At 36.7% G+C, this 21,956-nt stretch overlaps 1 protein-coding gene across 1 annotated transcript in view; it reads left to right on the forward strand.

Moving 5' to 3' along the window:
- The window catches only part of DPYD (dihydropyrimidine dehydrogenase), an 800,443-nt gene that overhangs the window by 406,424 nt on the left and 372,063 nt on the right, over window positions 1-21,956 (forward strand). Inside the window, exon 13 of the mRNA XM_045897134.3 lies at window positions 12,595-12,810. Within this exon, the coding sequence (XP_045753090.1) occupies window positions 12,595-12,810 (216 nt within the window). The remainder of the gene's footprint in view (window positions 1-12,594; window positions 12,811-21,956) is intronic.

The following is a 21,956-nucleotide window of genomic DNA, read 5'->3' on the forward strand; positions in this document are numbered from 1 at the left end:
AATGCCTACCAGATAGTAGGTGGTTGACCAATAAAATGCCTACCGTATGGCAGGCACTTGATAACTACGACTGAAAAATTGAATGTGCCAAGGAAATGTTTTAGATCATGGGGCACACGAAGCAGACTATACAAATTCACTTGGTTCATTGATGATAAATATCTACTTGGACTGCTCAAACACATGGTGGGGTACAGTTATCATGGAAACGGAAGGATAAAAATGAGCATACCAGCTCATTGTAATTTTTCTCCTGTGATCCTCACCACCATCCTTTACAATCAGTGTTTTAAAGGTGAGACAAGCGAGTTTCAAAGTGGCCTAACTGACCTGTTTCGGGTCCAAAAGTAACATCTATGCAACTGTCTTAGTTTTTCCCTGTGTCCCATCCCCACCTTAGCCTATTTCAGCAACTTCTCCTCCCAGTAATACACGGGTTAATAGGTTAAGACAAAATCAGGTTTTGCCTGGTAGGTTGTGTTGACTTACAATTTTGAGCTTTTTATTCTAAGTCTTAATATTTAACATTGCTGTTGTCACCTTTCTTAAATGTCAGCTTCTTTTATTTACCTTCATCACTCTCACCTTGATCATGCTGACTTCTTTGTGCTGCATGGATTTGCTGTCAGGCACCACCCTGTGCTGGTCACCAGGCTTTTCTTACACTAGTCATTGACATCTTGTCAGCAGGGTCACCACCTTTGCCCCCAGGCCTGTGAATATTGCAATTGTTACCTTACTGATTGACACTTTTGAAAATTTGTCAACATGTTATTTATTATTTTTGGAGGGGGTATGGGTCCTTGGCTAACTTACAAGCCACTTCTTAAAGTTAATTCACTAGTTTATCCTTTTACCAAACCCTTTGGGTTTTATGACATAGGGCCTCTGTGTAATAGTCTATGTGCTATTTTCTTAATGAATGATATTATAATTAGTAGAAGGTAAAAGAAACCAATGTTATTGCAGTAGCTCAGTTGATAAATTGAAACATTCACTTCAAAGTCAGAGCATATACCAAAACTGTTGGTATATGCATAACTCTGCTCACCTCCTTCTCACATCTGCTCAGAAGTTACTTTATTAAAGAAGCCTCCGGGGGCGCCTGGGTGGCTCAGTCGTTAAGCGTCTGCCTACGGCTCAGGTCATGATCCCAGGGTCCTGGGATCGAGCCCCGCATCGGGCTCCCTGCTCAACAGGAAACCTGCTTCTCCCTCTCCCACTCCCCCTGCTTGTGTTCCCTCTCTCGCTGTGTCTCTCTCTGTCAAATTAAAAAAAAAAAAAAAATCTTTAAAAAATAAAAAAAATAAAAAATAAAGAAGCCTCTGTGGTCACCAAGTGGAAACTTGTGTCCCTGCCCCTAGCCACACTACTGCCTAACCCACATATACTCTGCATCCTGTTTCTGAGGAGAAGCCACTTGAAAACACACTGTTTTGGGTTCCTGGACCCAGTTGCAATGTATGTTATGAAGGAGTAGGGACTCCTCATGCCGGAAAGCAATACTTGGGACACCAGTTGGGTATTCTACAATTTAAGTCAATTCCAACACTATCTACCTTGAAATAGCATCAGATGCCACAGGTAACCACAGTTCTGCTAGACTGTCCCACCTTCTGCCCTCCCCTGCCACTTCACATGCCAGTCACAAGCCCAGGTTACCACCTGTGCTTTCTACCAACAAGCTGTAGATTGGAGATTCCAATAATCCCTTTCAACTCAGGATGCCAATCCTAAGTCCAGGTTGTTACCTGTACTTCTGACCAACTGGCTATAGATCAGAGGCTCCTATGACTGCCTCCTTGAGTTCAATATTTGCTAGAGTGGCTCACAGAACTCAGAGAAGCATTGTACTTACTAGCTCACTCGTTTATTATAAGAAGATATAATCCAGGAGCAGCTGGGTAGAAGAGATGCACAGGGCAAGTATGGAGAAAGGGTGCAGAGCTTCCATGCCCTCTCCAGGTGCACCCCTGTCCCCCATCTCCACCTGTATACCAACCTAGAAACTCTCTGAACCCTGTCCTTTTGGTTTTTTATGGAGGCTTTATTACATAGTCACAATTGATTAAATCTTGATTCAACCTCCAGCCCCTGTCACATCCCTAGAGGTCAGGGGGTCAAAGGAATGGGACAGAAAGTTCCAAACCTTGAACCTTGTGGTGGATTCTCCTGGCGACCAGCCCCCATCCTTAGGTGCTTTCGTCCATTAACATAAAAAAAGACACCATCATTGCTCTCATCACTTGGGAAATTCTGAGGATTTTAGGAGTTAGAAACAGGACGAAGACCAAATATATATTCTTATTATAAATCACATCACACATAAACACATGCGCACACACACACACACACACACACACTCATCTATATTTTTGATTCTTTCTCCTACCATCACCCTGTAATGTAAAATCCATGAAACCAGAAAATGTACTTTGTTTACTGCTATGTTTTTAGCACCTGGTCACAGTGCCTACCATATAGTAAGCACTTCATAAATATTGTTGAAAGATCAAAAATGGCTAGGAAACATTTTAGGTCATGGGACACATGAGATTTAGGAAGCACATTTTACAAGTTCACTTGGCTTATTGGTGATTCTACCTTAGGTTGCTGTATTATTCAGCTTGGGTTGCCATAACAATTTACCATAAACTAGGTGGCTTAAGCACTAGGTACTTATATTCTCCCAGTTCTAGAGGCTGAAAGTCTGAGATCAGGGTACCAGCATGGTTGGGTTCTGGTGAGAGTTCTCCTAGCTGTGGATGGCTGCCTTCCCACTGTGTCCTCACATGTGTCTCTTCTCATAGAGCTACTAATCCCATCATGAGGGCCTTACCTCCATGACCTCATCTAAACTTAAGTTACTATTCAAAGCCCAATCTCAAAATAATATCACTTCGGTGTTAGGGCTTCAACGGGTGAATTCTGGGGGAATACAATTCAGTCCATAGCAGTTGCTAAAAGCGCTGGTACCTGGCAGTGGGAGTAAAGTTTAAATGGAAACAGAAGAATAAAAAAAGAGCATGCCAGGAAGAGAGAATAGCAATTGAAAACACCCAGGGAAAGATAGAGTTTAGTGGATGTCATACGTGACTGATAGGTGTATTAACAAAGATAGTGGCATAAGGTCAATTTGGTAAATGGGGACAGGACCAGTTCATGAATGATCTTGTAGGCTATAATAGTTTGAATGTTAACAAAATGCAATGAGAAATGAATGAAAAGTTTTAAACAATCAAATTTGTGTTTTTAAAAGGCTCTGGTGCAAAGTAAAGAGTAGATTCTAGTAAGAGGCAAGGAAAATGGAAGAAACAGTAAAAATAATCCCAGTAAGAGATAATGATGGCAATGATTATAGATAGAAGTGTATGGATTCATATATTTTGAAGATAGAGTCATTAGAAGATTTGCTGGTAGAAGAAAAATGGGGAATGAAAGAAAAGAAGTATCAACAATACACAGATTTTTAGCTTAAGCTGAATTAATGGTAGTGTCATAAAGTAAATGGGGAAAACTAGGGGAGGAATAGTTTTTTTGTTGAGGAGGAGGAATTTTTGCATGACAGTACCTTAAGTTGCTTAAGAGCTGGTAGTTGGGGGTGGAGGTAAAGTTTAGATGAAGAAAAAGATCACATGGATTTGAGTTAATGTTTAGTTTTGTAGCCTAATTCTGCACTCAGGTTACAAATATCTTATGAAGAGCAATGCGAATATAATCCTTTAAAGAAGTGAATAAAATGGGTTCATTATTTTTTAGAAACTTTTCTATACCCTCATATCTTTTCTAAAATTTTCATTACAAATAATAATTTCTCAAAATGGAGAAATGAAATCTGATTTTATGTCATAACTGTAATCACTGTACCTGGGCCTTTCCACCATGGAAGCAGCTAATCCAAATTAATCTCTGCTTTGCAAGTTTTTCCCCTCTATAGATATTTCTTCAAAGGGCAAAGTAACTGACCTGGAGTTAATTAATGCATAAATCCAGCCTATGAATTAATCTCGTCCTAAGTGGCTATACAGTGTTATTTATTCTTTGCCTTAAAATAATCTCAGAATGGATGCTTCTAGAGCAGCTGTACCCCAAGATAGGAACCATTGTAGTTATATAACAATGAAATATAAATAAAATGAGTAAGTGAAAGCTGTTTGATGATTTTAAATCGGATGGAACATAGTGGTAGTTATTTTCTCTTCTTCAATCGAATATAACCCTACCAATAGTCTTGCTTTTAACAGCGCTTTTTTTTTTTCATTCTAGTAAAACAAATTAGGGAAAAATGCAATTGGGATACATAATTATGATGTGATTTGCTTTTCCTCAACAACATAACCATGATACATGCAAATTTCTCTGTGTATAATTCCATGACCCAGCCAGGTATAGTAGGAGAATACCAGTGATAAAGAGTAATAATGTAATAATAAAATAATAGGCCATTATAGTTTAAGATTGTATTTGTTTTTATTTTCATTCTGAAATGAAAGGCATTATACTTGATTATCTTATCAATATCTGAATGGAGTATACTTTTTATATTTGACAACAGATTTTTCTGTGTGTGTACATGTGTGTGTTCAGTCAAACCATTGTGAATAGTTTTCAGATCAGTTTCCAATTTTGAGGACATTAATACTTTAGAAGAATATTGTTTATGTAAACAAGAGCAGCTTGACATAATGTAGGCTGTGTAAGCTTTGAATTCAAGTCTCACTCTATTACTTATTGGCTTCTTATCCTTGAAGAAGTTGCTTATTTTCTTTGAGCCTCACTTCCCTCATTTTCAGTAGAGTAATGCCTAATTTGAAAAGTTGTGATCATAAGGAGAGAGTAAGTACAGAACACTTCTCTCTGGGTCTGATCTAAGTATTCTTTACAAGTAGACAAGTATCTTACTGATTCTGAGAATAAACCAAGTGTCCTGTTTTTACAGTAGGCCTCAATATTTGGACAATGTAATGATGGCTGTCAAAATTGTTACTTTATAAGCAGATAAAAGTCCCCATATGGGCACTTTGTAGAGTATCTGCCCACCTTATAATAATACTTTATTCTCTTGAACAGGCCCCTGGTAGCCATTTATTTAAAAAAAAAGTAGACATGTAATGCAATCATGACCAAACTTGAATTTCTCACTTGAGAATTAGGAATTAGGAGGAGCATTGACATGGCTAAAGAAGCAATTCTCAGCCTTGGATGCACAGTTCAATTCCTTTTTTTTTTTTTTTAAGGATTTTATATATTTATTCATGAGAGACAGAGAGAGAAGCAGAGGCAGAGGGAGAAGCAGGCTCCCCAAGGAGCAAGGAGCCCAATGCGGGACTCGATCCCAAGACCCCCAGGACCATGACCTGAGCCAAAGGCAGATGCTTAGCTGACTGAGCCACCCAGGCGTCCCACACAGTTCAATTCCTTGAAGAGTATTCAAGAACTACTATTGCGGGCGCCTGGGTGGCTCAGATGGTTAAGCGTCTGCCTTCGGCTCAGGTCATGATCTCAGGGTCCTGGGATCGAGTCCCGCATCGGGTTCCCTGCTCAGTGCAGAGCCTGCTTCTCCCTCTCCCTCTGCCACTCCCTCTGCTTGTGCTCTTCTGTCTATCTCTCTGTCAAATAAATAAATAAAATCTTAAAAAAAAAAAAAAGAACTACTATTGCTTGAGCCATACTCCAAGCAATTCTGATGTAATTAGGGTGGAGTCTGTCTGACCAGGATGTCAGAATTTTTAAAACTCTTCAAATGTTTTTAATATGTAAAGTTAAAAATGACTGGGCTAGACCTATAGAATAGCAACCATTCTGCATAAAGAATCAGAGGAAGCCAGTTGGCAGAGACAGAAGACTAAACTAGAAGCACGTAGAAGAGTAGAGAGAGGGAGAGACAGATTATATGGCTTTCCATGAGGATCCCCAGCCTTTCCTAGAGGCTTAACTGCATTCCTGAGTTTCATGAGATGCTTCTGTACCCTCACTCTTAACAGCCATCTGAGGCTAGTTTCTATTGGTTGCAATCGAACAAATCAAACAAATCTAAGCCAGAAGTTAAAAATCATGTGGGGCAGAAAAATGTTTCATTTTAAACTGGATCCTAGCAAAATTGTGAGGTCACTAAACGTTTATGTCACTTTATGTGCCTGATATAGAATGTTAATTGCCCAGAGTAGTTATGTATCATTGCATTAAATAATTCTTCTTAGTGCCTTTGCTAAACTCAACAGTCTTCCAATGGTAAGAGTTGAATGTTAGTCTAGATTAGAATCAGACTAATGGAATATATATCTGGAATGCATTTGATGATGATTTCATGTAAGTTGATTATCATCTTACCAGGGACTGATGTAAAAAAGAGACTAAGTAAAGATCACTAGTCTGACGTATCCAACTAATATTTTGAGCATCTTTCTGCCAAATCTTATGCTAGCTGCTTAAATTAAATTAGGTAGGGGACACACATGGAAACTAACAAGTGCAGAGTATGATAAGGGAACAACTTTGCTTGTGGATAGCCAGGCAGGTTTCATAGTGTGATGACAACAGGACTGACTCTTGGAAGATTGGTTGGAATTGTCAAAGCAGAAAAGCCAGACAGGAAAGGACATTTTGGGGCGGGGTGGGGAGGGAGGCAAAATGCATAGGTACATTAATGATATTGTTTTGTTTGAGAAATTATAAGCAGTTTAATAAGTGGAAGCATAAAATGTTGTGAGGGAATGGTAGTAGATGAGATTAGAAAGGCTGAAAGAGGAGATTAGAAAGTGTGGGGAGTGGGGAAGAGCCCAGATCACAGCTAGGGTTATATAAGGCTGAGGAGCTGGTGCTATATTCTGCAGGTAGTGAAGAGCCTTGAAGGATTTTGTAGGTAGAAATGAAATGAGAAAATTTAAGTGTAACCCATATAAATTTGGGACCTCTCATGATTTATGCATGTCATGCAGATAATTTTTTTACATGGAATTTGAAGTGACTAAAATCCTCACTCAGTCTCCCCTTAAAAAATTCTGAGAGGGAAAATCAAACTTTCTAAAAAGTCATCTTTAGACATCCCTCTCATTTGCAATGTCTCTTAATGTCTGACAATGGCTTCTATAGAAGAAATATCACTTTTTACCTTTACACTGAAAATCTGCTCACATCTCACTTTTCCTTTGTCTCTACTTTTACCTCCCTGCTCTGTCCTCCTCTCAATTCTTTATCACTTTAGCTTCCTTTGATTCTATAGGGTTTTTGTTTTGTTTTGTTTTGCATTTCCATTAAGTATATTTTGAACAACCAAAGAAATCGTGGTAATGTCCAGATTATAAGACAGTTCCTGTTTTAGAAAGGGAAAGGAAGGAGGAAATCACATAAATTCAAGTTCTTGTATTTAACCCTTTCAACTATGTTAGCACAGTTCTCAATTTCAGAACAGAAAAGGTAAATGAGATATCCAACAAAGGACAATGAAAATGTCAAAAAGCACTGTGTATGAAAAATAGTTATGAAGCTATAAATGCTTACCCTGGGGAAAAAGGAGATTTGGAAAGAATGTGATAGTTCTTTAAAACATATTTAAAGGTTGCCACGGGGAAAAGTGATTTTGTTTACCTTTGTCTCTAAGAGGGCAGAGTTGCCTTTAAGGGCATTTTATATATATATAAAATATATATATAAATATATAAAAATATATTACATATATTTCTAATTCTAATGGAGATACTGATTTGAATAAGATGTGATCACTGCCCTCAAGGAGCTTATGTTCTGTTTGAAGAGAAAATCAACATGTACAGCCCCATATGATGACTACTGAGGTACAGACATATTTTAAATTGCAACATAGCAGAGATGACAGGAAGATATATTTGACAAGGGTATGGACTGCTTTAAGGTAATGCCCCAGGAAACATATACTTGCATGAATGAACTGAGTTTCGAAAGATGAATATTCATTTGATGGGTGAAGAACACGGATTATATGTTAGGTCAGTGGAAATACATAAAATAATGCATGGAGACTTGTAGCAGTGTGATGAACTACCTGTGGTTTTAATTCTGTGTGTCGTTGGTTGGTTGGTAGCTTTATTTGCATTCTTCTGTTTGTGAGCTCCAGAGACCTGTCTGTTCTGTTAATCTCTATAAAGTTCTCAATAAATACATGAACAAAAATAGTTTTATATGAATGTTAAGAATTGTGTCTGAGTTCATGGGCACTACATTATCGAAGCAATCAGTATATGCCATGAAAAGAAATTTGAATTTGGTTTCCTGAAGATATGGATAAGTTTTAGCATATTAGAGATAAACACATAACCAAATATTTTCAGTGTAATTAGTAAATTGAAATAATGTTATTTTTTTATGCCCTGGGAGTAGTCCAGATAAAATTATTTATCTACAGTGGCTAGGGAGTGCTTTAGATTGGGAAATTGTATACTAGGTGGAGAAGAGAGAGATGGATTGGGAAAGGGTGCAGAGGCAGGATGGCACAGAGTATTTTTGAGGAAGAATGACTGAAACATCTGATTTCTGAGAGATGGCTTAAGGTGCTGGAAGGAAAATTGACCAAAAAAATAGAAAAAATACATACTTTATTCTGGCTCTGCCACTAGCTGAATAACTTATAGGTACTCCCTTAACCTCCTTTACCCTTAGTTTTCTCTTTGTAAAATAAAGCTTTTAAGGTTGATCATCTCTTTGATTGTTCTAGTTCTAAATGTTTTTAAGTTTATGTGTAATACTAAATATAGCTGAAAGGATTGATTTGGGACAGTCTGTGGAGGAAGCTAAAGAGTAGTCTGTTTACCTTGATCTTCACTTACTGGTTTTTCATTGATTCTTTTAGAAAATTATTATTATTATTATTATTATTTTTAAGATTTTATTTATTTGAGAGAGAGAGCGAGCACAAGAGGGGGGAGCGGGAGAGGGAGAAGCAGACTCCCTGCTGAGCAGGGAGCCCGATGCGGGACTCAATCCCAGGACTCCAGGATCATGACCTGAGCCGAAGGCAGTTGCTTAACCAATTGAGCCACCCAGGCGCCCTAGAAAATTATTTTTAGTATACCTTTAATTCTGTTTGTTTCATATAAATTAATTTATGTTCAGTATTGAAAGTATAAAAGATAAAAGGAGCAAAAATTTAAAAATTAAAGGTCATACCAATCCCACCCAGTTCAGATAACACTAGTTAATATATTGGTATTTACTCTTTATGATAGATGGGTAAACAGAGAAGCATATAGTAATACACATAATAACATATACTATTATATATATTAAATATTTATTTGTTTCCTTATTTTTTACTGGTTTTGGACTTACATATAATGTTAACCCACTATTTTTTCACTTAGTACAGGATAAACACTCTTTCATGCCAGTACATTTTTTTTTTCCTTGTATCAGTTTCTATATCAGTCTAATGCCAGTGTAACATTCCTTTTTACAGTGGTACTATTGGGGAACTAATCTTCATTGCTCAACATCTAGGTTCTTTCTTTTTCTTTCTTTCTTTCTTTCTTTCTTTCTTTCTTTCTTTCTTTCTTTCTTTCTTTCTTTCTTTCTTTCTTTCTTTCAATTACGTTTTTTATTTTAATTCCAGTATAGTTAACATAATCTAGGCTGTTTCTGACAACTGTTATTTACGAACACTATTGGATGACTGGAAAAATAGTATTGTCTGAAATTGAAAATCGGATAACATATTCTTTAGAAGAGAATATGAGATATACTTTGAAGCAGTTGAGTTTGAATTAATGGCAAAACATCCATATCCAAAGGTCTTGAAGTCTCTTGGAAATGTGAGTTTGAAGGTTATGAATGGGATTTGGGAGGAATTAGCCTCATGGTGAGAGCTGAAATTTGAAATGCTTAAGTTGTCTGAGCAAGGGAACAGAGGGAACAGGCTTTTAAACTTCAGAAAAGGAAGCATACATTGGGCATGAGTAAATTAGGAGATTGGACAGACTGGGTTGCTGTAGCGCCACACTGTGGTAAAAAGTCTCAAAGACGGGCGCCCGGGTGGCTCAGTCGGTTAGGCGACTGCCTTCGGCTCAGGTCATGATCCTGGAGTCCCTGGATCGAGTCCCGCATCAGGCTCCCTGCTCAGCAGGGAGTCTGCTTCTCCCTCTGACCCTCCCCCCTCTCATGTGCTCTCTTTCATTCTCTCTCTCTCAAATAAATAAATAAAATCTTTAAAAAAAAAAGTCTCAAAGACAAAACAAAACAAAAGACCTGTATGTGCAATATGAAAAACAGCTGCCTATTACAAGTAGATTTTAGATTATATCATATATGCATACACATCAGTAGTATTTTTGTCAATAAAGGAAATACATGTTTTATAAGAAGCTGTACTTCTCATCTGAAAGTTTTGTGTGTGTGTTTACTTTTTGTTAGTTGTTGTTTGCTTTGGTTTGTTTGTTTTTTATTTTTGTTTTGAAGCCTAAGGAAAATCTTGTGAAGTTTGTCCACGTCATTCCCGTTTTAGTATTAAGGCAGCAACCGTCTTAATAATTTCAGGGCAATGCCTTATTTATTTTAAACTACATAAATTAAGAAATGCAGGGTGCCTGGGTGGCTCAGTTGGTTAAGCGACTGCCTTCGGCTCAGGTCATGATCCTGGAGTCCCAGGATCGAGTCCCGCATCGGGCTCCCTGCTCGGCAGGGAGCCTGCTTCTCCCTCTGACCCTCCCCCCTCTCATGTGCTCTCTCTCTCATTCTCTCTCTCTCAAAATAAATAAATAAAATCTTTAAAAAAAAATTAAGAAATGCAAGTTGAACTGTACATCTCTATCTACCTCCTTGGGCTGTTGCCTAATGCCATATAGCTACGATTATAACAAATTCATCTGTAAGATTGAAGAGAATAGATATTTCAGTACCAAACCTTAAAAAGAGAAGAAAACTAGTAGTTTCTAGTAGTGTCATTCACCTCACCTAAATAAGAATATGGAACCATATGCATTTCTGCTCTTAGCATCAGACACAAACTTGCCTGCAATTTCTAAGATTCCTCAGATACAAAAATTACATCTAGATTTTTCCCAGTGTGGACCAGTCCATGGTGTCCGGAAAGTCTTCCTTAGTCTAACCTAAATTTGCCTGATTCAATTTAAACTATGATTGCACAGCTGAGAAAAATCACATCAAAGGTGTTTTTCCCCTGATGTACCCCTGTACAAATTCACACACACACACACACACACACACACACACGGATCAAATTAACATATTCCCTATATTATACATTATACCTTTTGTCTTTGCTAATCTTTTTAATAGTATTACAATTCCACATGAGGACAGGAGAAATTATATTCAGAACAGGACTGACCAATATTCAGAAATGTGCCTTGAAACCCAGAACAGCTGAAGCTTTGATATGGTCAGGCACCTCTTTGTAGGTGCAGGAGACACATTAGTCTTTCAATTGACAAGTTTGATGCCTTTTTACATATTAAGTGAACTTTACTTTGCATTATAAATGGTGGAGGTCCAGAAATAATTTGTATGCAAGTCATGGCAATTTTTATCTACATAAGACACACTCCTGTAAAATTAAAGTTATGCTCAAACAACTTTTCCTTTGAGTGATGGTTCACAAGGGAAAGGAGTTCTTACTTCAGGATTAACTAGCCCTATCGCTTCAGTTTGGCTTAGAAAATTCATCCTTTTTTATATTTGCCAGAATTATTTGTCTTTCAGAAATAAACAGAGAGAAAGTGAAGGAGGGAGAAAAGGAAAGAGACAGAGACAGAGACACTTTATAAACCAAAGGCCTGATGAGATCTTTAATAACCTCCCCAGCCAGGAAGAGACAACATTTAGCAAGTACCTACCCTCTTCAGTGTGCCATGCACCTTGCATAAGTGTTTTCATAATGCAAGGTAATGTCATTACAGTGTTCTTTTAACAAAGGAAATTTCCAGTTTTGAGAGCCAGTTGCAGGTTTCCCGACATTAACTGTTTTGGTACTGGTTTGGGTTCTGAAAAAAGAAACTCTCCTCTTGCACATGAGTACATTCCCCACTTTCCAAATTAGATGTCTTCCTGTGGCTTATGATCGCCTGCCTTTTCCAGTACCCCTAGGAGGTAGGACATTAGGCAACCAGCATTCCCGCTGCTCTACTGAAAACGATAGAGGAGAAAAAGACATGGACAGATTAGGTGGCTTTCCTAAAATCTCATAAACAGAAGTGAGACTACTGGAAATTGAATTTAGGCCTCCTGACTTTCTGTTGCCCATATCTCTGAGCACTAAAGACATTTTCCACAAATTAAGTACAAAAAGTCTGGTTTATGGGACCAGGGAGAGGGAGATAAATTCTGAAATTTTTCCCTTTTGTGTTTGAATCTCCATATGTTTTAAATAGAGTTTTTTGTTTGTTTATTTAATTGATTTTATTTCTGTTAATAAAATTAGAAAAAGATTCTATTATATGAATTTGGTTCACTGCTAACTGACTTTTTTTTTGCCAGTTTTCATCACTGTAAACAGACCAAGATAATCTATATTAATTTGAATGGTGTGTTGAAGTGATTTTTGTCAAAGATTATATGGAAAAGTCAGATCTGATGCAAGAACAGTTATTGGCTGTTTGTTTTTCGCAGTCGCAATATGGAGCTTCGGTTTCTGCCAAGCCTGAACTGCCCCTCTTTTACACTCCTGTTGATCTGGTGGACATTAGTGTGGAAATGGCTGGACTGAAGTTTATAAATCCTTTTGGTCTTGCTAGTGCCACTCCAGCTACCAGTACATCAATGATTCGAAGAGCTTTTGAAGCTGGATGGGGTTTTGCCCTGACCAAAACTTTCTCTCTTGATAAGGTAAGAAAATATTTTTGAAGTCATGTTTAAATGTCTATCATGTATTTTAATTAGAGCAGAAATATTATGATGGCAAGATTTGCCTGACCAAGAAATAATAGTTACTCAACTACTGGACAAGACCTATTAGTCCAAGTTAGTTTTTATTTCTTTTCCAATCTTTCTGTCCCATGGAAGGGCATGTATTCTCCATTTTGTTTTGTATAGGAAGCATCAAATATATACATATATATATATATATATATATATATATATATATATATAACAGAAGTGGCTATTTCATGTAATAGTCACAAACTCATGAATTCTTATTTTGGCATTAATTATTTTGTGATTTCTGGATGTGTGTGATTGAGGACATCTGCCTGAACTCAGAGTTGGAGAGACTAGGATTTGGTTTGTGCATAATCTGGGACCCAGTTCATGTCAAAAAGAATCACTCAGTGTACCTCATTTGTTCTGATAATAAGATTCTTCTTGAACTTTTAAATATAGAAACTTTTTTCAAAGTACATATACCTGACTTTAATTTGGCATGATGACTTTGTATTCACACCATGAATGGACATACTTAGTAGAAAATAAAGTACCTATTACAGTTAAGATTAATTCTTTAAAGTGCACAAAGTGTATAAATTCATGTCTTTAAAGTAGCATGAATTATACAATAGAAGGTTGCATCCTTATACGGTTTTGAATTAGAAAAGTACAGCAGAATTTAACATTCTTAGATCCTTTATTGATAAAATTTTAAATGCTAAATCTATCAATGTATTTAGTACTAACTGGTAGTTAGTAATAATTAATGTGTAAGAATGTGTGAATCTAGTGACTGAGAAAGTGTATCATTATTTAAATCAGCCTTATCCGTAGGCAAAGAAAATAATAGAGAACAAATATGCCCCATTAAGCACATTCTCTCCTTCTTTCTCCTCTTACTAGGATCAATAGCTGGCATTAGTATGGCTAAAACATTACAGCTGTCTTATTCAGACACTTAGCTTTACAAGAGATTCTAGAGAATCCTCAAAAGTTAGAAAAACCAGGGCATAAAAAATTTCATAAATGTTTTTATGTTTAAATAACTAAAGGGAGGTTCTTTTTCAAATAAATTGGCGGAATATTTAGAAATACTTTGGTTAAATAAAGTGTAAAGATAAACAGAACTTACTGGATTCAGCTTTAGAGTATCATTAATCAATTGTTTACAGCTTTGTAGAATATTGATAGTATATTTGTCTTTGTTTCAATTCATCCTTTAAGAATAACTCAGAAGCTGTTATCAAATGTTTAATCCATTGAGAAAAACTGAGTCTCTGATGACATTATAGTTACACTGTTTTAAAATTTTTATATGTAAGCAGAAATAGGTGGCTAATCAGGTACAAGTGAAGAACTGTAGGAAAAAATGTTTGCTTTGAATTTGCTGTTTGCTGGCAAAAAATTGAATTCTGATTAATCAGAGACATCTGTCTTTACTCTGTTGGTGACATGCATTGATTTGTGATGCTGTCTCTTTCAGTAACCTAGGAGCAGTAGCCTTTATTAGGATCACCAGCAGAAATAAATGTGGAAGCTAACTTCCTTCTAAACCTCCAATTTGAATTTAATCTATCAATTCACAAGTCTGTGATGCTGGTTGAAAGGGAGAGTAAGGAACAAATGCAAATTAAATTTAGCATATAAAACATAATGTTGGGGGCTTCCTTAGGAAGCTCTCTGTTACTTGCTTTGATGGTGGGTAGAACAGAATATTTGTACAGACTATTTTAAATGTATTTTTGCAGATTATAATGACATAAATAATGATAAAATGCCATTTTCAAAAACAATTGTTTCCCATACGTGGTTTTGCAAAGTAATCAGTTTGCTTCATAGAGATCCAGGGTTTTTGTTTTGTTTTGTTTTCTTATATTGTCCCTAATTAGTGACTAAACCTGTTGTGAATGTGAAATTGTCTTATGAGCGTCTATACTTTCTTGCTGAAGAAATGTTGTAGCATACAACTCAGTAGGTAGAAACACGTTTTCCCCACAGCCTCTTACTAAAGACATCTATTGAGATATTATATGTTCTGTATATTTGTGTGACATTATAGCATACCAATTTAGATTAGCCTTATTTTAATTTATTATGCCAATTCAAGAATCTACTTAAAAAGTATTAAAATTCAGAATCTTGACATTTGAAATTTGGATGCTCTTAATATGACAAAGGTTATTCTATGGAGTTTTGTTATCATATGAAATATTAATATTTCACAATACAGTTTTGATGAAGGACAATTTGCCGAGCCTGCATATGATAAAGAAATTAAATGCTTATCAAGGGAGTTCAGTAAAAATTAGAGCCCTGCCTGAACATCTGCTGGAAATTTTATTATCCTGTCCTACTGACAGGGTGGCTCCCTCGTTGTTTTTCTAGATTGACAGCTGAATATTGCACTGATTTCTGCAGCAAATATGTTTAGGTGAACTTTGTTTCCCTTTTTTTTTATTTTTTTGGGAGTTCGGAACATGCTTTTGATTTTCATCCTATACTTTTTTTATACTCTTGACATTTGTAGATGCCAGATTGAGGTCTAATATGCTGTAGCAACGATAGACCATTGACTTACAGTGAAATGCCAGTTGATATCTCAGTAAACAGAAATATTATTATTCTTTACTGTGCAGTCTGTATAAAAGCTGTATGTGGTTTCTTAGGGAGGCAAATGATCAGATTTTTAATGTCAAATATAAAAAGATCTGTATTTGCTTTTGTGTTAAATAACATCAAAGATGGCTTTTATTAACTATATTCTTCCTTCCCAAATCAGTCTTCCCTGGAATGTCCCAAAATATGTAGATTGCCTTTCTTGAGATTCTGTTTATGTTTGATAAAGATGATATTTAAAATATCATCATAAAATGATATTGAGAATATAATTAAAATTATTTTTTACATATAAGTATATATTGCATTTATGTTTTTTTTTACTTTTTTATTATTATTATGTTATGTCAATCACCATACATTACATCATTAGTTTTTGATGTAGTGTTCCATGATTCATTGTTTGCATATAACACCCAGTGCTCCATTCAGTACGTGCCCTCCTTAATACCCATCACCGGGCTAACCCATCCCCCCACCCCTCTCCCCTCAAGAACCCTCAGTTTGTTTCTCAGAGTCCATAGTCTCTCATGGTTTGTCTCCCCCTCTGATTTCCCCCCCTTCTGCATTCATGTTTAAATAAAAAAAGGTGGGAGAGCATTCAAGGTCAAGCTTAATTAAAGCTAAACTGTAATGACACACCAGAGAAATGCTATGTTTAACTGGTAATATTAAAACTTTTTTAGACTGCACATAAAAGAACCTCCTGACCCATGTCCACATTATACTGACAGGAAATAGATAAAAAGATTTTATTTTTGTGAATTATATCATAAATTTTGTTCTCTCAGGCATCTACATATAATATACTGCAAATATGTAATCTGTGACTGCAAGTTGCATACATCTTTATCACTACATAGATAAACTCAGAAGTGTTTAGTATTATTCCAAATCAAATTCAAACCTAAGCAAAAATTCACTTCATTTATACGGTATATAGTATAGATATTAGAATAAACTTGTGATTGATTTTTAGTGAGAAAATATCTTGAATGCATATGTTTTGTTTTAGTAAGTATCACATGATTAGACCAATAGGTGCACATATAGTGAGTCTCTCAACATAAAATACCAAAAACTAGAAACTGAGAAATATTTAAGGTTCTTCATTATTTCTTTGGAATCAAATAGTGATAGCTTTTTCCATAAAATACAACCTTATACCACATAACACAATGTTTAGTGTTATAGGGAGAGTTTGATAAATGTTTCATAAATATTCATTGGATAAATGAATCAATAAATGAATAAATAGATTTTTGGCAAAAGCATATTGAGTTTCTATTTTGTTTTCAGTCATATGAACAGATAGTTAACACATAAAAAATTGACTGTTCTGAGTATTGATCTCAATCAAAGGAGAAAAGGCCAATTTAAAATTTTCATATCCCATGTTGCTTTCTGGAGTGCATCTATACATATCTGAAAATGAAAATGTCAGGGAAGTTTTTAAATGGATGGGTAGTGTTTTAAGACTTAAGAGTCTTAAAAATATAGAGATTTTTTTGAGAAAACAGAATATGTATCGCACAACTTTAGGAAGGGAAATAAAAATCATCTGGCCAACTATCTAAGCTTATGTGTCAATAGCTATGACAGAGTAAATGTAACTTGTTTTGGAGTGCTTTTAGTAACAAGAAATATGCTAGATCTTTAAGGCAAAGAAGGCTGTTATAGCTATGGAAAACCCTATTTTAGGAATATCTTCTTTTATTGACCCCAAATTGGCCTTTCTCATAAGTTCCATCCATGTTTTATAGTTCTGCCCTCAGAGACACCATGGAAGGAATTAGTCTAACTTATTAGCATAAATGAATTGTTGGTTTTTAAATATGGTGGGTTTTTTTTTCCCCCCAAGTAAATAAATACCCTAAAGAAAGGCTAACAAGTATGGAGAGGCAGTGACGTCTAGGGAAAACAACTTTGGCCTGGGAGAGTCCAGTCTCTGTCCAAAGCTGCTTCTAGATCACTACCTTGCATGAACTGTTTAATATTATTATACATTGTTGTTGTTAAAATTATCATTATTATACACATAATTAACTACCGTTTATTGAGTGCTTAGAAAGTATAGACATTGCCAAATGTTTTTCAGAAGTTATGCTTTGAATCTTCATGATATCCCTATAACATAGAATTGAAAAAAAAACTTTTTTCATATGAAATAATAGAGTGAGAAAGTTAAAACAATTGCCCAGGACTTAGAACAACAATTATTTATTTGCTCACAATCATGTGCATTGGCAATTTGGCTGAGCTCAGGTGGGTAGTTCTTCTGCTTCACAAAGTGTCGCTTGGGCTCATTCATGCATTTTCAGTCAGTTGGAGGGATGCCCGGGGACTGGCAAGGTGGCCTCATTCATACATATGGACCCTCAACTGGAGTTGCTGTAATTGCTCAGAATGCTGAGTCCCTCTCTCCATCTCTTTATTATCTCTCTTGCCTCGTGGGAGGCAAGAGGATGTTCCTTGAGTAGGACCCCACTCTGCTCCCTACTAATGGTTCCCTAATCCGTTGTTCCTAACAGCTATTGGCTCTGTCCTCTGGGCTTTTATTCTGGCCTCTGAGTTGTGTTCTGTTTTGTTTAAGAAATAGCCAGTGATGGCCATTCTTGGCAGTTGAGTAACTTTTTCAACCTATTACTTGCCATAGAAAGTTAACCCCTATTCTCTTTATTTCAGTTGCCCCTTTTAGTCCTAGTTCTTAGTCACGTCATCAGAAAACTTGCCTGGGCATCTGGGTGGCTCAGTCGGTTAAGCGTCTGCCTTCGGCTCAGGTCATGATCCCAGGGTCCTGGGATCAAGTCCCGCATTGGGCTCCCTGCTCTGTGGGCAGCCTGCTTCTCCCTCTCCTCCCGACTTGTGCTCTCTATCTCACTATCTCTGTCTCTCTCTCTCAAATAAATAAAATCTAAGAAAAAAGAAAAGAAAAGAAAACTTGCTTAAAAACTTTTGAATCTATTAAGGGCTAAAGCCACATTCATAGTTCTTGTTTAGACAGATTTTTCTCCATTTTGGATATTTCTCCTGCTGTGGCACAATGTCCTTAAGATTCTTAGAATCGATATTGTCTACCTGAGAGAATCTACTAGGACCTGCTTTAAATCTTTCTAAAATCTTGACAAAGAATCATATAGCAACACTTTTGATGTGATCTTTACCCTAAGGTCATTTCTTACTTTGAAAATCTTTTCCTCCCAGAGTAGAAAAAAGACTAAGAATAATTTTATTTTCTAACACAGCAAGTCCTGGGCCCTTTTGCTTTGCTCTAAGTTTGCTTAGCAAATTAAATATATCCTTTTTAAGCTAATTTCTCTCTTACAGTACCTTATTATTCTTGAGTAGAAACATTCAACCGACACTTTCAGTGTTTTGTCTAGATATTTCTTTAGTCAGATCCACACATGCATTATGTACATTTTCTATCTTCTGAATTATCACCAGAGATATTCTTGCCAATTGTTCTGTCACTACATAATACAGGCCACCCTTTTCCCAGTCTCCAATAACAATTTTCACACTGCATTTCAAGCCTCCACTAACAGTTTGTTCACCATTTTTCCAGCCTTTACTAACAGCCGACTCTTGATTTTCCAAGAGACGTCTCTGCCCCCCTCTCATTTCGAAAGCCAATGCCACATGTTTTAGATTCCATTATGTTAGCAAACATAACCAATTTCTGTATTACTTATCTCTTGCTGCATATCAAAGCACAATTTAGTAGCTTAAAACAACAAGTAATCTGCTCTTGGTTCTATAGTTTGGCAATCTGGTCAGGGCACAGCTGGGTGGGCTTGACTTTGCCCCATGTGACATTAGTTGTTCTCACTCACGCATTTGCAGTTAGTTGACAGACTTGGTGGCTGCTGGTCCTTGATGGCTTTATTCATGTGCTTGGGACCTCAGCTGGCATAACTGGGCCTGGATCTCCATATGGTCTCATCTTCAAAGAGACTGTACGGAGCTTGTTCACAAAGCGGCTGTATTCTAAAAATGCAAGAGTGGAAATTATGAGTCTGAGGCTCAGAAGTTGCGCAATATAATTTCCACCCTCATTTTGTTGGTTAGAGCAAGTCACAAGGCCAGACCAGAATTTGGGAGCATGGAAATAGCTCCTCCCATCCAAAGGCTGACATCCACAGCACCAGGATTGAACCAAGGTCTATTTGATACAAATCCAGATGCTTTCCTCTAGATCATATTTTCTAACTTATCCTCTCTGTATCTTGTTATTTTATGTCTAAACTGAAGGCAGTTTGACTCCATCAGTGTTTGGCAGAGAACTGGAGTTCAGCTGAGCAGGTGCACTGAGGGCCTTCTATCCCCTACCTCATAGAGCAGCACCTATGATTTTCTTTCTTTTTTTTTTAAGATTTATTTATTTATTTATTTGAGAGACCGAGAATGAGAGAGAGAGAGTACATGAGAGGGGGTAGGGTCAGAGGAAGAAGCAGGTTCCTCGCTGAGCAGGGAGCCCAATGTGGGACTCGATCCCGGGACTCCGGGATCATGACCTGAGCCGAAGGCAGTCGCTTAACCAACTGAGCCACCTAGGCGCCGCTATGATTTTATTTCTATTTTGGTTTTATGTATAGTGTCACAGAGAGAGACTTTTGAATTAAAACCTTCTGGGAGTGATGAATCACTAAATGCTACACCTGAAACTAATATTACACTGTATGTTAACTAACTAGAATTTAATAAAAACTTGAAAAAAATAATAAAACCTTCTGGGAATCCACTGTCCATCCTTTGTCAAAAGCCAATCTCCTCCTGTGCCAATTTTCTTTAGCCACACTGGCCCTCTTTCTACTTCCCCAACATGGCAGGGTCCTCCCTCTCTTAGACCGTTTTGCTAGGGTTTGCTCTGTCTGGAATGCTCTGCCCTTGGATCTTTATACATATAGCTCTTGCTTCTCATTCAGTTCTCAGATCAAAAATTACCTCATCAGAGAAGTCTGTGCTGACTGCTCAAAACTCAATCTTCCTGGGGCGCCTGGGTGGCTCAGTCATTAAGCGTCTGCCTTCGGCTCAGGTCATGATCTCGGGGACCTGGGATCGAGCCCCGCATCAGGCTCCCTGCTCCGCAGGAAGCCTGCTTCTCCCTCTCTCACTCCCCCTGCTTGCGTTCCCTCTCTCGCTGTGCCTCTCTCTGTCAAATAAATAAATAAAATCTTAAAAAAAAAAAAAAAAAAAACACCTCAATCTTCCTGTGCCACATTTCCCTGGTTGTTTTTGTATTTTGTTTTTCTTCACTGCACTTACCACCATATGAAATTACCAGTCTCTTGATCATGTATTTGTTTACTTGTTTATTTTTCTGTTTTGGCCATTCAAAGTAAGGTTTATAAGAAGAGGGATGTTGTCTTTCTTGCTCACTACTGTATGCCCAGTGCCAAGAACTATGTCTGGCAGATCGGAAGGATGCAATACATACTTGTTAGATGAATGAATAATTATAGGATTCTAATTTGAACCACAATTCCACATGACAGCCCTTCAGTTACTTGGAGACAGCTCTCATGTCCTATCAACAAGCCTTTTCTTTTTCCTTTCTAAATAGTCCTGTTTTCCTTTCCATAATAAGGTTTGCAGACTTTTTACCATGTAGGTTGTCTGTTCTCCCATGTGGATTTCAAGAAACTTGTTTCAATCCATATTATCTTAATTGAGAGGAAGTTGCTTACATTTGCACAAATTGCTAGCACCTATCAGCCAGACAAGAATTCAGGAATAACATTGTCAGGACTATAAGTGCTAAAAATAATATTTGGAGCTGTTAAGAAAAATTTCACAAATATGTTATGTAATAATATTTTAGAGCTCAGATAATTCTCTTTGGATTACACTACAAAAGACTACAATTTACTCTTATAACTCATTTTAAAAGGCCTTATTAGAAATAAAGATCTGAATCTTTTTAAACATTAAGTCAAACAGATTTATTTTATTGTTACTGAGTTTCTACACTACATTATTGTGAAAGTCTATGAAACAATAGATGAACAACTGTCCAGTGCATTATTTTTCCTGTTACAGTTCTAGCTTCAAATTTGGTGCATAATTAATTTCTATTTATCGTGCAGTATTGTTCTCATGGTATATACTTATGCATTAACTAAGGAATTATAATTATTTAAACAAATTCAATGTAAACTTCTCATCTGGGAGACTTTTAACATTCTAAAACCATAAGTGATTTCTGTGTGCTAATAATTTTATTTTCACCTGGTTAGGTTCTTTAATTGCTATTTAGATTTATTGTATTGAAATTATTAATATTGACTCATCCTCAAATTATAAAGAATGGGCTTATTAAAAGGCTACAGTTCACATGTAAGAGTCCTATAGGAGATTTCATCCAAATGCTCACTTCAACACTATTTTAGCAAGCTTTTCTATGAAGCAACCCTGATCTCATCAACAGCAAAAGAACACGCATATCCCTGCATGCCCATTTGTGTGTACACTTGCAATATGGAAACTAA

Source organism: Mirounga angustirostris, unplaced genomic scaffold (assembly GCF_029215605.1).
Source record: "Mirounga angustirostris isolate CCGP_5_RB_7025 unplaced genomic scaffold, mMirAng1.0.hap1 SCAF_4, whole genome shotgun sequence".
NCBI classification, from domain to species: Eukaryota; Metazoa; Chordata; class Mammalia; order Carnivora; family Phocidae; genus Mirounga; species Mirounga angustirostris.